The 16,450-nt window shown below is 45.7% G+C and overlaps 1 protein-coding gene across 7 annotated transcripts; it reads left to right on the top strand.

Moving 5' to 3' along the window:
• Positions 1-8,025: 8,025 nt before the first annotated feature.
• Positions 8,026-15,872, top strand: AURKAIP1 (aurora kinase A interacting protein 1). 7 transcript variants are annotated; one of them, XM_030186079.1, is made up of 4 exons: positions 8,026-8,138; positions 8,353-8,438; positions 12,154-12,599; positions 15,700-15,872. In XM_030186079.1, the coding sequence occupies exons 2-4, from the start codon at positions 8,387-8,389 to the stop codon at positions 15,808-15,810; spliced, it is 609 nt and encodes a 202-aa protein (XP_030041939.1). In that variant the 5' UTR covers positions 8,026-8,138; positions 8,353-8,386; the 3' UTR covers positions 15,811-15,872. The 7 variants fall into 7 exon arrangements, with proteins under 7 accessions (XP_030041939.1, XP_030041937.1, XP_030041938.1 ...); XM_030186077.1 differs by having other exon boundaries at positions 8,350-8,438; XM_030186078.1 differs by having other exon boundaries at positions 8,026-8,142; positions 8,350-8,438.
• The last annotated feature ends 578 nt before the right edge of the window (positions 15,873-16,450 follow it).

Below are 16,450 nucleotides of genomic sequence, written 5' to 3'. Positions count from 1 at the left end.
ACCTAGAGCAAATATACCATGCCAACACTAACTTCCAAAAACAAAGGAACCTACCTATGAAAAGGAAGTGCCTTAAAAATTATAGTGGGGTCCTAAAATATAAATAATCAGGAAAGCTGAACAAGCCAAATTACTACAGAGTGCTACATAGAAACTTCATGCTAACAGAATACCTCAGTCACACACAGAAAACACAACTGCCAAATACAGAATAAGTGACCACAAACTCTAGAAATTACTACTACTACTACTATTTAGCATTTCTATAGCGCTACAAGGCGTACGCAGCGCTGCACAAACATAGAAGAAAGACAGTCCCTGCTCAAAGAGCTTACAATCTAATAGACAAAAAAAATAAAATAAAGTAAGCAAATCAAATCAATTAATGTGAATGGGAAGGAAGAGAGGAGGGTAGGTGGAGGTGAGTGGTTACGAGTCAAAAGCAATGTTAAAGAGGTGGGCTTTCAGTCTAGATTTAAAGGTGGCCAAGGATGGGGCAAGACGTAGGGGCTCAGGAAGTTTATTCCAGGCGTAAGGTGCAGCGAGACAGAAGGCGCGAAGTCTGGAGTTGGCAGTAGTGGAGAAGGGAACGGATAAGAAGGATTTATCCATGGAGCGGAGTGCACGGGAAGGGGTGTAGGGACGGACGAGTGTGGAGAGATAATGGGGAGCAGCAGAGTGAGTACATTTATAGGTTAGTAGAAGAAGTTTGAACAGGATGTGAAAACGGATAGGGAGCCAGTGAAGGGACTTGAGGAGAGGGGTAGTATGAGTAAAGCGACCCTGGCGGAAGACGAGACGGGCAGCAGAGTTTTGAACCGACTGGAGAGGGGAGAGGTGACTAAGTGGGAGGCCAGCAAGAAGCAGATTGCAGTAGTCTAAACAAGAGGTGACAAGGGTGTGGATGAGGGTTTTAGTAGAGTGCTCGGAAAGAAAGGGGCGGATTTTACGAATGTTGTAAAGAAAGAAACGACAGGTCTTGGCGGTCTGCTGGATATGAGCAGAGAAGGAGAGAGAAGAGTCAAAGATGACCCCAAGGTTTTGAGCTGAGGAGACAGGGAGAATGAGAGAGCCATCAACAGAAATAGAAAACGGGGGGAGCGGGGAGGTGGGTTTGGGGGGGGGGGGGGGGGGAAATGAGAAGCTCGGTTTTGGTCATATTTAATTTCAGGTGGCGTTGAGACATCCAGACAGCAATGTCAGACAAGCACACTGAAACTTTGGTTTGGATGCAAGGTGAGATATCAGGGGTAGAAAGGTAGATTTGGGAGTCATCAGCATAGAGATGGTAGGAAAAGCCATGGGATGAGATTAATGAACCAAGGGAAGAAGTGTAGATAGAAAAGAGGAGGGGACCAAGAACAGAACCCCAACAATAGATACACTGCACAGCATGAACATTTCCCCATAAAATTCATCATACAAAGAAATTTTGGCTTCTAGTGTAATCTCAATAACAGACATATTATAAATTAATTTAAAAAAATCTATAAAACAAAAGTAACTCAGAACCTAGAGCAAATATACCATGCCAACACTAACTTCCAAAAACAAAGGAACCTACCTATGAAAAGGAAGTGCCTTAAAAATTATAGTGGGGTCCTAAAATATAAATAATCAGGGATGCTGAACAAGCCAAATTACTAGAGTGTTACAACACCAGAGAAACAAGAAAGAAAGGCATTTCCTCCTGTGTAAAATGGAAAAATTATGTTCTTACCTGATCATTTTCTTTCCTTTAATCATACCAGACCAGTCCAGACTAATGGGTTGTGTCCATCTACCAGCGGAAGGAGACAGAGAAAATAGTTCTAAGTGAACCGCCCCTTAAGGCAAAACAAAAACATATCAGTGTTGTAGAGCACAATTTTCTCTTTCAGATGATAATACTGTTCACAAGCTGATTCAGGCAGACTCTTTTTTAATAATTGGCTTTGAACTTTGGTACATTTTACCATTTGCGCTGACAGTGCCAACTTTGAAGAGATCCTGCAGGGCGGTTATAGATGCTGGTTAGTTGCAAATCTGGCAGTATTATGTCCAGCACAAGCATAATGCTTGTTCAAAATTTCAAGTCTGTATCTTTGTTTGCATGGAAGTTGTTGCAGTCTAAATATTGGTCCAAATATGTTCCGATGAGTCGTGACCAATTTTGATGCACACTTTGAGTCAACTTGTTTGACTGGATTTTGCATCCATAATGTTAAAATGTATTTCATCAGAATTATCATCAAAAACTGTACAGGATTTGAATTTTTTAGCCATTCTTATAAATGTGTTTGGATTTTATTAGACCCCCAAAATGGCATTTTGGTAAATGCCGCGCGCTAATGGACTGACAACCTTTCAGAAAAGGGGGTCTAGATCTGCAACTATTGCAGTTACAGACCTCAAATTTTGGGAAACTTCGTTTAACACCTGACTCGCGCAACATATAAAATTTGAACAAAATTGGAGAACTTGATGGTGGGAACTTTTTTTTAATTTTAGACCACTTGGCATGGAATGACCCTATACACCTATGGTGATGGTGGGTTAGGGTTAAGTAACTTGCCCAGAATCACAAGTAGCTGCAGTGGGAATTGAACCCAGTTCTCCAAGATCACGGCTGCACTAACCACTAGGCTACTAGCCTAACTACCATCAGAGGCAGGCATGGTCATATAATTAACGATTATACTTGTGTTCAGATTCGGGTAATTATTGAGTAAGTGACGTCATCAAATGCATATTCATTGTGCATATTCAGAAAACCATAGGCGTAGACTGGGGGGGGCGAGGGGGGGCAATGCCCCCCCCAAACGATGATGAGGCGCCGCCGCGCCATTAGTTAAAAAAAAAAAAACACATGCAGGCACGCGCTCCTCTCCATCCGCTTGGCTTCCCTGCCCTCTCTGTCTGCGTCCTGCCTTCCTCTGACGTCAGAGGAAGGCGGGACGCAGATAGAGAGGGCAGGGAAGCCAAGCAGACGGAGAGGAGCGTGTCCGTCTACCCCTCTCTCTTCCTCCCTCCCTCTGGCGCAGGCAGCAGTCTTTTTCAGCGTTCCTGGCAGCGGTAGCGATGTACAAGCTGCCTTTGGCTCTGCCCCAAAGCCTTCTCTTCAAGTTCCTGTTCCCGCATCGGTGGGAACAGGAACTTGAAGAGAAGGCTTCCGGGGCAGACCGAAGGCAGCGTGTACATCGCTACCGCTGCCAGGAACGCTGAAAATGCTGAAGACTGTTGCCTGCGCCGGAGGGAGGGAGGAAGAGAGAGGGTAAACGGAGTCACGATCTTGGACCTCGCGGGGGGGGGGGCAGTAGAAGGAAGATGCATGGAACTGGGAGGGGTGGGGAGCAGAGGGAAGATGGATGGTACTGGGAGGGGTGGGGAGCAGAGGGAAGGAGCAAGAGATGGATGGGACTGGGAGGGGTGGGGAGCAGAGGGATGGACCAGGAGATGGATGGGATTGGGAGAGGGAAGGAGCAGAAGATGGATGGGATGGGAGCAGAGGGAAGGAGCAGAAGATGGATGGGACGGAGGGATGGTGAGCAGAGGGAAGGAACAGAAGATGGATGGGACTGGGAGGGGTGGGGAGCAGAGGGAAGGAGCAAGAGATGGATGGGACTGGGAGGGGTGGGGAGCAGAGGGAAGGAGCAAGAGATGGATGGGACTGGGAGGGGTGGGGAGCAGAGGGATGGACCAGGAGATGGATGGGATTGGGAGAGGGAAGGAGCAGAAGATGGATGGGATGGGAGCAGAGGGAAGGAACAGAAGATGGATGGGACTGGGAGGGGTGGGGAGCAGAGGGAAGGAGCAAGAGATGGATGGGACTGGGAGGGGTGGGGAGCAGAGGGATGGACCAGGAGATGGATGGGATTGGGAGAGGTCAGGCACAGCAGAGGGAAGGAGCAGAAGATGGATGGGACGGAGGGATGGTGAGCAGAGGGAAGGAACAGAAGATGGATGGGACTGGGAGGGGTGGGGAGCAGAGGGAAGGAGCAAGAGATGGATGGGACTGGGAGGGGTGGGGAGCAGAGGGAAGGAGCAAGAGATGGATGGGACTGGGAGGGTGGGGAGCAGAGGGAAGCCTACTGGAAAGAAGACATTGCATAAAACAGAAGACACTGGGACCAAAGAGAATAGAAAAACTAAATGATCAGACAACAAAGGTAGATAAAAGTATTTTATTCATAATTTATAAATTGAAATGTGTCAGCTTTTTGAAATGTGCATCTGTGATATTGTGCCTGTAAATTTCAATTCCTTCCTCCATATTAGCATATTCATTTGCATATGTATATATGCAAATGATATGCTAATATGCTCCACCCATTCTTTGCCCCCCCCCCCCCCAAATGAAACAGTCAAACTACGCCTATGCAGAAAACTCACTAGTTTTAGGGAACTTAAGGGCCCGATTGTGAACTGTTGTGCTAGCAGTCCGACTCCGGACTAAGGGGTAGATGCATCAATCAAACGTAAAAAAATCAGAAACGTAAAAACCTTTACCGAATCTGAAATAACGAAGCATGCTCCAAAAACACAGCCCCAAAAAGTTTGGTGCAGTATTGTAAAGAACGATGCACTAATCCCTGTCGGTAATCAGCTCGTAAAGCATGCGCAAAGCAGCCAAGCGTTATGCTGGCTGCTCTGCGCATGCCAGAAACGTAAGAAAAAAAAGAAAACACAAACACGTGGCTCCCCACTTTCCCCTGCATGTCTCCACAAACATTAAAGGATCGGGAGGGGGCAAAGGCGCTCATCAGCAGCGTCCTGTATGGACGGCCTTGCCCCCCCCCCCCCCCCCCCCCCCGAAGTCCCCGCTGCTCCGTTTGTGAAATAAAAGCTTTTAAAAATGAAACCTTTGCAGTTGCTGGGCTCCCCCTCCCTTCCTGTGTCTCTCTTCTTTAGTCGGCAATGCTCCGCCTCCTGCCCTCCTCCACTTCCGTGCCCCGCCCCCCCAATTTCATCCCTGCCGCTCCCCCCCCCCACCGGACCCCCCCTCCACCATAATGGCCGGTGCAGCGCCTCTCACCTATGTTTGAAGGCGCTGCACAGGATGGATCAGCTATTCTTGAGCTCTTCTGTCTCCTCCGACGTCTCCTTTTTCTTCCTGTGTCCGCCCTCCTCTGACGTCAGCTATCTACGTAGATAACTGAGGTCAGAGGAGGGCGGACACAGGAAGAAGAAGGAGACATTGGAGGAGGCAGAAGAGCTCAAGAATAGCTGATCCATCCTGTGCAGCGCCTTCAAACATAGGTGAGAGGCGCTGCACCGGCCATTATGGTGGAGGGGGGGTCCGGTGGGGGGGGGGGGGAGGGGGGGGGACGAAATGGGGGGGGCGGGGCACGGAAGTGGAGGAGGGCAGGAGGCGGAGCATTGCCGACTAAAGAAGAGAGACACAGGAAGGGAGGGGGAGCCCAGCAACTGCAAAGGTTTCATTTTTAAAAGCTTTTATTTCACAAACGGAGCAGCGGGGAGCAGCGGGGACTTCGGGGGGGGGGGGGGGGCAAGGCAAGGCCGTCCATACAGGACGCTGCTGATGAGCGCCTTTGCCCCCTCCCGTAGGGTTACCATTCGTCCGGATTTCCCCGGACATGTCCTCTTTTTGAGGGCGCCGTGGGGAGTCCGGGCGGATTTCCACGATTTGTCCGGGTTTCGTGACGTCGGGACTCGCGGGATCATCATCATCAGTCACTGACTCCTCTGATGCGCCGGCCGACGCAGGCAAGCTACACAGGCAGCGTCTGCGTGTGTGCGTGACAGCCAGCGCCTGCCTGCCTGAAGATCAGCTGATGACGCTGCACGGCACGCAGGCGCAGTTCCTGCTGTACTGCAGCTTGCCGCTTCTGAGCCTGCCATAAAGTCGACGACGACGAGGGAAGCTGCAGCGTGAGCGTCTCTGCTGGAGTCTGGACAGCTCACGGCTGGAGTCCACTGTCCGGAGCGAGTGGAGTCGGTGATGCGGGGCCGAGCCAGCCCTGGCCCGCCCGCTGGCACCGAGAGCCCGGCTCGCCGCTCGCGTATGTTCTGGTCCAAACGCTCCAAGTCTAGCCTGTTGCGGCGCCTGTGGAGAAGCCGAGGAGCGAGCGCGGGGGCGGCGGTCTGGAGCCGCGATCCCGGTCCGGTGGCTGCTGCTGCGGGGGCGAGTCAGTGTGGCACGGTGCATGCATGTGGCAGGACTTGGGAGCTGCAGGACCTGCGGTCTTTGGTGTCTGTCTCTGACTCTGTGCCCCGCCTGGCCCTGGGCCTCGCCTTGCTGCCCTTCTAGACGCATAACCTGGCTGAGCTGCTGGATCTGAGGTAAATAATACTGTTGTAGGAAGATTCGCGATCTTTAAAATTCAGAGGTGGGGAGGGACTGGACCCTAGAACTTGAAGAAGGAAGGAAGGGACAGAGCAGGCAGGGCAGGGGGGCCTGGAACTTGATGGGAGAGAGAGAGGGGGGGCCCTGGAATTTAGAGGGAGGGGGGAACTGGGAAGGATGGGGACTGGAACTGTCTGGGAGGGGAGGGGAATGCTGCATCACCTGTAAAAAAAAAAAAAACATTTCAGCACCCCCCCAATGCTGCATTATGCTAGAAATAAGAAGTGGATTTTCCAAGACAGTCCATGTTGCTTTCACCTGCAGTACTGATTCAGCACTCATCCCCTTCCTCACCCTAGTTCTGTCTATTAGCTTTTTCTTTATTGAAACCTTTTTAAAACCCTGCGCTAACTGTTTTACCACACATTCTCTGGCAACAAATTCCACGTTGTGAGTGAAGAAATATTTTCTACAGTTTGTTTTCAATTTACTACTCAGTAGTTTTGTTATGATCCCCTAGGCGGCGGCGGCCTTGTATTTTTGGAAATAGTAAATAAGCAGTTCATCATGTCTACTCATTCCTCTCCACTCATTATTTCATAGACCTCTATCATACCTCCCTTCAGCTGTCTCTTTTCCAAGGTGAAGAGCCCTAGCCTCTTTATCCTTTTTCTTCATAGGGAAGTCTGTCATCCTGTTTGCCATTTTTGTCACTCTTGTCTTCTCTATACCTTTTCTACTTCCGTTATATATTTTTTTTAGGTACGGTGACCAGAATTGCACTCAGTATTCAAGGTGCAGTCGCACAATGGAGTGATACAAAGGCATCCTAATATTCTAATTTTTGTTTTTCATTCCTAATAGCTTAACAGACAAGGGGGGGGGGGGGGGGGTTTGGAACTGGGAATGAGGTTGAGCATGGGGGAGATATGCTGGATAAGAAGACAGGATGAAAGTGGAAGAGTGAACAGGGAGACATTGGGAATCCTGGACATACAAGGAATAGATATTACAGTTTTCTTGAAGTCTTGCATAGGGGGCGGGGCGGGGAAGGGGTATGTCAGGGGCGGGGTATGTGTCCTCTTTTTTCTTAGGGCAAATATGGTAACCCTACCCTCCCGAACCTTTTTTAATTTAGTTTCCTTTTTTATTTTAGGCACAGGGAAGCAGGGAGCCACTTTTCTTTGAAAACATGCCAGCAATTTGGTTTTTCATCATGCAGGGGGCAGTGGGGAGATGACAGCTCAGGCTTTAACGACAGGTCTGAGCTGACGTTAAATTTCTGGCGGTAAGTGAATCGTTGCTATCGTCGGTATGGTTAGTGCATTCCGAATTGTCTACATTTCAATGGTAGTTTCTCATTTGCATTCCAGTTTCGTTAGCTGCTACTGCCGTCGAAAAATAGGCTTTAGTGCATGGAAAGGATAGGAAATTCTTCCTTAAGGGCTCATTTAACGATGAAAAACGTTTAGTGCATCTGGGCCTAAGTGCAGCCATGCTGAATTATTGAAGGGAAGAGGAAGCGGTACTCGCCTTGGACAACCCCGGCTAGGTAGGTGGTCACCGAGAGGCTCGTACACTCCCAAGAGAAACTAGCAGAAGCCACTCTATCCCCGCGGGATTCCCGCAGACCCCGGCCGTTCCCATGCAGCTCTCTACCAATCTTCGCCCACTAAGGAGGTTTGGCCCTTACAGCTTTCCTTCCCCGGCGGCGTCCCGCCCTCCTCCTCTGACGTAACTTCCGGTGGCTGTTTCCGGCAAAGCGGGACGGAGTGGTCACGACTACCTCAGAGGGAGGGAAGTAATGCCATAGGAGACGGTATACCGGAGAATGCAAGCTGCAGGATTAATGGTGGGCAACCTCTGATGTGAGTTTGATGTTGGAGGGGTGTCGGATAGGGAGGAGAGGGGAAGACCGGTTCCCCGGATGCGTGTTTTTGAATGGATGATGTAAGTCCGGGGTTGTTTTTGTGACGTAGCATCTCCCAGGCCATCGAGTTGAACGGGAAATGGGTTAATTTCTAATGTCGGGGACTGTGTAATTGTAATTGTTTCTTCTTTAGCAGGCTGTGAATATGTCCGAATGAATTTATCACAAATATGTGGTTGACACGGGTTATGTCCCAGGTGGCGAAAACTACAAGACTTGCAGGTAATGACTAAATTGCTATGAACCTTTGAGGAGTAGGAGTGACCTTGTTACGTTGTTCTAAAGCATTTGTGATTTTGAAGGAGTCCTGGACTGTGTAATGAGTAGAGAATCACCTCTGCCATTGCCTTCTGTGCTTTTGGCCAAGTCATTATATCTGCTTGGGTCACAGGTTGAAGAATAAGTTCCAAGTCAAAATCAAAACATATTGTTGAGATCGAAGTAAGAAAACATTTCTTTGTAGTTTAAAACAAATATTGGCAAAGGAAAGTAAAATCTTTCATGAGAAACACTCAAGTGTACTGCATATAAAATCTGTGTTTAATGGCAAGTTAATTTTCAATAAAACATCTAATCTAGCTAGCACTGTTAAATATGCAAGTAGAAATTATACAAAGTATATGTAGAATATTAAATATAATCAGGACATCTACATATAATACTCATGGGGAATTCTGCACAAAAGAGAGAAATAAAGTGTATAGAATGTCTCCATTATAATGGCTGACATCTTCCCCAGGCACACCCAATCAATGAAGAACAATTGCACAAAAATAGGGCAGCTAAAACATAATTGAATGTGAAATACCATACACCAACCAAACCAATTATAAGGTGTTATTGGGAAAAAAACATTTTTAATCTCTTAATTTCTTGATTTCAAACAACAAAAATTTTAATTTCTTAAAAAGGAGGGAAAAGGTCTCAGCAGTGAAAGGTTATTGCCATGAACAAGGGTATAATTTATCGAACCCACTTTGTATCATTTTCACAAACCACAGCACCTTATGACTATTTGCCAAAAACCTCCAATATTTTAAAATTTTAATATGAAACATCTTCAATATCAATCATCAGTGTCACCAACTTGACACCAATACCACTGCAATGTTCAAATTAATGTTCATGAATCAATTAACCTTTCTGCCTTTAAAATTTCACTTCCTGCTCTCTGCCATCCCAGCCCAACTGTTCCTTTGAACCATGTGGGCCTCTGTACAGCTGCATGGCTTAAAGGAACAGCTGGGGACCAAGGTGGCAGAGGAGTAGGAAGCAGCCCAATGTATGATAGGCAGCTCCTTCTTCAGCCAGAGTGGTGAGTGTGCAGGAAGGGAAGGAATCAGCTGGGAAAAAAGTACAACACAGATGCTCCAAGCAGGCACATTATGAATCTACCTGTCACGCAGCTTTTTACTTTCTGGCTTCCAATTATGGAATTATCTTCCCCTCGCTCTCTTGTGTTTTAAGTTCCTCCTTAAAACCCAATCTGGCTTTTGGCTTTTTGCCTCTGGTGACCTAGAAACAATTTCTCAGTTTTATTGTTGAGTGGTGCTCTTTGATGATTGAGTCTGTCGTATTTTACCTTTGGCATTCCTTTTTATTTTATTTTGTTTTTATCTGTTTTGTGAACCACTGCAACCTTTTGTTTAGAAGTGGCAGTATATTAAGCAAACCCATAAACATAAAATTCTGTGCAGTCTGCAGAGGTGGGGAGTTTTGCGCATATTCTGTATTGTTCAGTAGCACAGAATTCCCCCAGCAGTAATATAAGCTATATGCTATCGGAGCTATCCATCGCTATACTACACTAGCAACTACCACAACACTGCCGCTGGTGGTTGTGGCAGCCATTTTGAGGCCTAGAACTGTTGAAAAGTAGGAGCAAGTGGGTATTGCTCCTGCCCCCAGAACCTCCTTAGATCACCAGGGCAAGAAAAGGTAGTCCAGGGATGTGGCTATATGTGTGAGAGCGAGTTGGGGCCTGGTTGGGGCTTCCTGTCTTTGGGAGGAGGAGAGAAGGGGGATCCAGATCATGGGGTAGAGAGGGGACACCAGAAACCCTTCTTACCATTTTTCAGAAGTTAACCAGCCACTGACCAATATTTAGCTTTTTTTTTACTGTACTAACGTTAGCTGTCTGAATATTGTTTTCAACCAGTTAAGTACCAGCTTCACCTACTACCTTGGCAGTAACCACTCAGTACAGGGGCAGTTAGTGCTGATATTCAGCGGCACCATCCAGTTAAGTGCTGCTGAATATAAGTTGGTAGGTTGGCACAAATGGTTTAACCGGGCAGAAGGCTCTCCTGCCCAGTTAAACCACTTTGAATATCAAGCCCTTTCTGTATAGTGGATTTATACAATAAAACTCTGTGGTAGTTATTTTAGAAGCAGCCTGTAAATGTCTGGAGAGGTCCAGATGTTCAAATATCATTTCAAAACATGGGCCTTTCAGACATTTGGAAGCTTATTACATTTAAATTGCAAGGGGATGTGGGAAGGGCAGGGAGAGGTGTGGGTGAGACAACAATACAGATTTCACATAGAGAATCCACATCTGTAGTAGAAAACTTGGACATTGGGATTTAGACTTGATCTGAGGCAAGAATAAGTGCCTGCTATAGAGGCTGCCCTAAATCCCAACATCATGTCCTGCAAAGGCAGGCTCCCCCTCCCTCATCATTGCCGTACGTCAGTGCATTCCTCCCCACCCTTCCCAGACATCATACCATAAACCTCTCTCAGACAAAAGTCAAACCCCCCTCTCCCAGGATTACCATGGTTCCTGGTGGGTGATGTGGCAAGAGCGATGCCTGCTCACTCCCACTTTGTGGCCACCCATGTCCAGTATGGCTGCTGAGACCTCTATGGCCTGAGCCCTAGCAGTAATGCCACAATATTTGGGTTCTCGGTGGCCATATTGGTCCCAGATGACCACAAGGTGGGAGTGAGTGGGCATCTCTCCTGCCCCACTACCCACCAGAGAACTCAGCCTGGGGACTGGGGGAGGGTTTGGGGGCTTTGTGTCCCAACACCTATTTTGGTGGGCATTCTGTCCCAAGGAGGGGGAGGATATCTTGGGGAGGCTCTCGCATGTTGGGGATTGACTCTGGTGATGGAAATTCCATACGTCCTGATGGGGACATTGGAATTCCCCTCTGCAAGTCTTTTCTAAAATGGCCTTCCACTTATATAACATCTTGGGGGGGGGGGGTGTTTTTAAAAACAGTTACATATTTGGCACAGTGCAAAATATAGAGTTGCTGTTTGAATATCAGCCTCCCATGTACATTTGAATGGTGAGCCTATAAATTAGGTGCTGACAGTTAGATGCTCATTCCATGCATAAAAGTTTAGAATAATGACACATACTTGCATATATGTGCACACATACATGTAAATGGCAATAGTCTGTGTAGGCGCTATTCTGCAAATAATTGCTTACCTTACATAATGGGTATTTGCGGGGAGGCGGAGCATGGGCAGGACTTCCCCTTATGTAAATTACAGAACACTGTAAGTTACATGTATCCCTGCCACTTTTAGGTGCTGGCACTTATGCCATCTGTATGACTGGTGTAAATGCTGATGCCTAAATGTTAGGAGCGCTTATACTGGGGTATGCTTGTATTCTGTAATGGAACCCAGGCACCTAGGTTCTGTTGTAGAATAGGCTCCTACTCCGCAGCCTCAGGTTGCCTTTGGGGGACGCCCAGTTATAGAAATATTCCTACTGGGAGGTATAGCCATTCATATTGCAGAAGATCTTCCAATAAGGAGAGGAAATAATACTATTATTGTTTGCCATCTATTACTGTTGGTTAAAATAAAATAATGTGCAAAAATTGTACGGAATGTGTGTGGCAGAGCCAAGACAGAAACCAAAAGTTTGTGCTCCCATATTTAAATGGTTTGGGGTTTTTTTGTTTTCCTTCAGGAAGCTTGTCTGGGTCAGTGCATGCTAGTGTGTGTCCTGGCCTTAAGTATGTGAATTACAGCACCCAGCATAGCAAAAGTACGGGTACACCCCCACAGCGATGGTATGCACTGGACTCCGAACTGGAAGAAATGCTAGTGCCTAGGAGAATGTCCATCAGCCCTCTAGAAAGCTGGTTAACTGTTCGCTATTCTCTGCCAAGGGCAGAAGTCTTCAACATTGTGGAGAAGATAAGCTATGCACCTGGTGGAGCTGCCAGCCAGTACAACTGCCCTCAGCAGGACTTGGGAGAGATCAGAGGCGAGAGAGACCATAACGGGGTGCAGTGTAAAAATGTGCTAAAGATACGCAGGAGGAAAATGAACCGACATCAGTATAGGAAGCGTCAAAAAAGGACAAAGTTTTTACGACGAAAGATCTTGGAAGGCCGAAGGAAGAAACGCCAGGTGAGATACAGTTAGAAGCTCTCAGAAAATACTGGAAGAAAACAGAGACATGTATAAGGACCCCAATGTCCATCTAATCTGTTCAGCTCCATTCCTTCTGCATTGCTGTAGCTTGCGTTTACCATTTTCCATCATTTTTTTCACAGCCTTTCTTCTGTCATTGTTTCTTTTGCCACCAGCTCCTTGAGAGGTTAATTATTGCTCCTGACTCCACTCCCGTAGAGTCTCATACTGTGACCTCTTGATCTATAGCATTCTTTCTTGTGAAAAAGGTTTGCTGCTTTTACGTTATTGGAACCATTGAGATATTTGGAACTTTAGTATCAAATTCTTAGGATTTTGGATGCAGGCAGTGCCCCATTTTGGTAGTTCTCTGGTTTGCCACCATCCTTTCTATTTGGAGGGACAGCCTTCAGCAGTGGGACAGTATTCTAGGTGAGGTCTTGAAAAACAAATTGACATATTCAGAAAGACTTTTGCGTGGCCACAGTTAGTCTGGCAGTCCCTTCAGCCTGATGATTTTAAAATTATGTCATGCAGGCTGTAGTGGGGGTCACACTTACACCATTGTAGCAGCCATTATATGGTCCTTCCAGATAACTTAATAAATTCCAACTAATGAGGGTAGTGGCTGGAATTAAATTCAATTAGCATAAATCTCATAATGTTTAAAATTCTGCCTTAGCTTCCGATTAACTGCTTAATGCTCTGTGACAAGTGGCATATCAAATTAAAAAAATTCAGTAACATTACAGTAGATGGCAGTTCCAAGTTCTAATGCTTGATTTCATGTTTAAGAAGTTGGGTCCAGCTTACCTCCTGAACTGGGTATATTGGTGTTTCCATCTTAGGTTCCTGGGTCAGTGCACGAGATGTTACTCAGGTAAAACAAGAAAACAAGCCTTTTTGGAATATAATGCGTAAAGAACTGCATTTGAAATTAGAATATCTTTCTTTTGAACATCAGCTGAAAAGAATCAAATTAATCTTGGATAATTCTGTACTTTATGGTTTATGCTTTTTATTGGTAAACATCAAGAAAAAGTAATATAAGTCCATCCCTTAACAGTTTTCCCAATCATTTCATCAACAACCAACAATAGAAAAAAATGAACATCAGAACACCACTGTTTTACCCCTTATCCCCCCCCCTAAAAAAAATAAAAAACTAGAATAGAACCCAACCCATACTAACTCCCTGTCCCTCTCCTGAACAACATCCAAGTACTAATATTTAAAGCCCCTAGCTGGAAAGGAAGGGAAATGTTTAAAAAACAGAAGATTTTCCCTTTCCACCCAAAAAACTATAATTTCTGTACTTTATTGACCATCATTAAGTGCAGTTGTACGTAATGCTTACAAATTTACCCCCCCCCCCCCCCCCCCCCCCCGTTTACTAAGCCGCCCTAGTGGCTGCCATGCGGCAATGCAGACACAGCCCATTCAACGTAAATGAGCTGTGTTGGAATTAGAGCATGGCAGCCGCTATTGCGGTTTAGTAAACAGGGAGGTTGGTGTACCTGCTTATTTATCTGTATGAATTACAAGTGTACATGGGGACATAATTTGGTCCACATCCCCAGTCAGTTTTTTCCATCCCCATCATATCGGTACCATCACCACAGTTTTCTTTCCCATCCCCGTGCCCAACCCACATGGCCTCCTTTTTAATTTTAGCTGAGGTGGTGTTTCAGGTTTCCGAATTGAGGTGTGCTCAGGGTCATAATCTCGTCCCCACTCATTTCTGATCTATCCCTGTGATATTAATGACTGTTTTGTTACCAACTCCATGGATATCCTTGGTTTCTCTTTGTCCCCATCCCTGTGCACACCTCTAGTATGGATGTTGACTACTTTACATCTTCATCTCAGTGTTTATAACCATGCTGTTATATTTAGATATTGTAACTGTGTTGCTGTATTATAATATTGTACTGAGCAATTTGTGTTTTTTTTTCTGGGTAGGAACAAATGCTATTAAGCGTGCACACTTGAGTGAGCTCTATTAACCATGATGACACACACATGCAAACCATCATGTGCGTGTACTGTTTGAAAAGAGTGAGTCCTAAGTGCAAATAATGAGCATTCTTTTTAAAATATGCACTGTGTGCACATACCCCTGCATTCTATATATAACACCCAAAGTTGAACACCCAACTTTAGACGTGCCTTCCGAGATGCACGTGCAAATTGTATGAGCTCTGAACCATCAATAATTGGGTGCTAACAACCAATTATTGATTTTACTTGGCACTCATTAAAATTTGTGCATGCATCTGGTTGCATTCTATTCTGTAGGGCACGGCGCCTAACTCCCATGCCACGTATCTCAAAAGGGTCGTGGCCATGTGCATATCAGGGGCATTCCGAAAAGTTGCACATTGAATTGTAGAATAATGCCTATTTTTGGTTGCCGGCATTTATACCAGGTTTTAGGAGGTGTAAATCCAGTACCCAAAAGTTAGGCGTGGGATCCACGCTAAGTGTTAATTCTCTGGGGGGGGTTTCAGTACTGTTTATTACATTCCCTCCATAGTGTGTACTCTTAACAGCAAACAACATTCATTTGAAAGAGTTGCTCCTCCCTAGTAATGAGCTACTCGGAGGTGTGATTTATAAAAAAAGAAAATTGAAACAACCTATACAGAGGCATTTTTGTCTCTCATCTCTCTTCTCCCTGTACACGCCAGCCTTGATCTGGCTTTGACCACCCCTCCGTCACACTGCTTCATCATTTGTAATTTAGTTAGGTTTAAAAACCATGTTTCTTACAGTGCAATCTAGACCAACTTGGTGTACATCACATAAATTATATAGCATGAAAACCATGGTCTGCAGCTGGACTGTGATGTCACCTTCTCATTTTCTTCTTTCTACGCATGTAATGCAAAGAATGTTGGTAGTAATCCCGGCAGCCAAGGATCTTGATAAGTCTTAGACCTTTCTGTTTACCTCTAATTTTTCCCTTCTTGTTGGTAATGCATTTCTTGCAGGAACATGTAGTGAGTCGTCTTTTTTTTTTTTTTTTTTTTTTTTTTTTATGCAATTTCTCAGGTATACTCTTACCTTTTCATGTGCCACCCTTTTTATTCTCCAGAAAAAGTTTGAGATGGACTTGAAGCGTATCTGGAAGAAAGCTGGTCTAAAGAATCCACCTGCAGGATGGGAAGCACCCAAGATATTTCTGAGACAAGGAAAGTCTGAATGAGACACCATATTGTGTGTGTTTTAATAATATGTATTTAAAAAACTTAAATGTGTTTTGAAGTCTTTAATAATGAGACTAACTATGAGGAAACAGCTTTGGGGTAAAATCCTTTTGACTTCTGAGCACTGCAGGTGGTGGTGGTTTCCTCCATATTCATTGAACTAGATGGTATCCTGCCCATCTTACAAAGAAGACTTGGCAGATTGGCATAGAGCAGTGGTTCTCAACCAGTGTGTCATCAAAAATTTGACAGACAGGGTTTGCTTTTCTTAACAACCTTGTGTGCTGTAGGTTGGGAAGACTTAAGAACCAGGAAGTCAGGTACTTGAAATCTCCATATCTGGTCCCTTCTTCTGTCACCACCGTTGCATCTATATTTCCCTTATTTTATTGTTGGGAATAATTAAATGATATATAGTTTTTTTTCCTTTGTTCATTTACAGATTGTAATGTTTAGTGTGTCACACATGCAGGGCTTTCTTTGAGGGGGTACTGAATACCGGCACCTTTTCCATTGTCTGCTAAAATTGACCCATGGTCCCCAAGTTTTACTGAAAGAGCTCATGCTCTACACACCAATTCTGCTGTGCCATAGATCCTGTGATTGGTTGCAGGAGGCCTGGCTATTGTAGGGTGCGTC

Source organism: Microcaecilia unicolor, chromosome 13 (genome assembly GCF_901765095.1).
Source record: "Microcaecilia unicolor chromosome 13, aMicUni1.1, whole genome shotgun sequence".
NCBI lineage: Eukaryota > Metazoa > Chordata > Amphibia > Gymnophiona > Siphonopidae > Microcaecilia > Microcaecilia unicolor.
The sequence above is the reverse complement of the archived record's forward strand: the minus strand, read 5'-3'. Positions and strand labels throughout refer to the sequence as shown.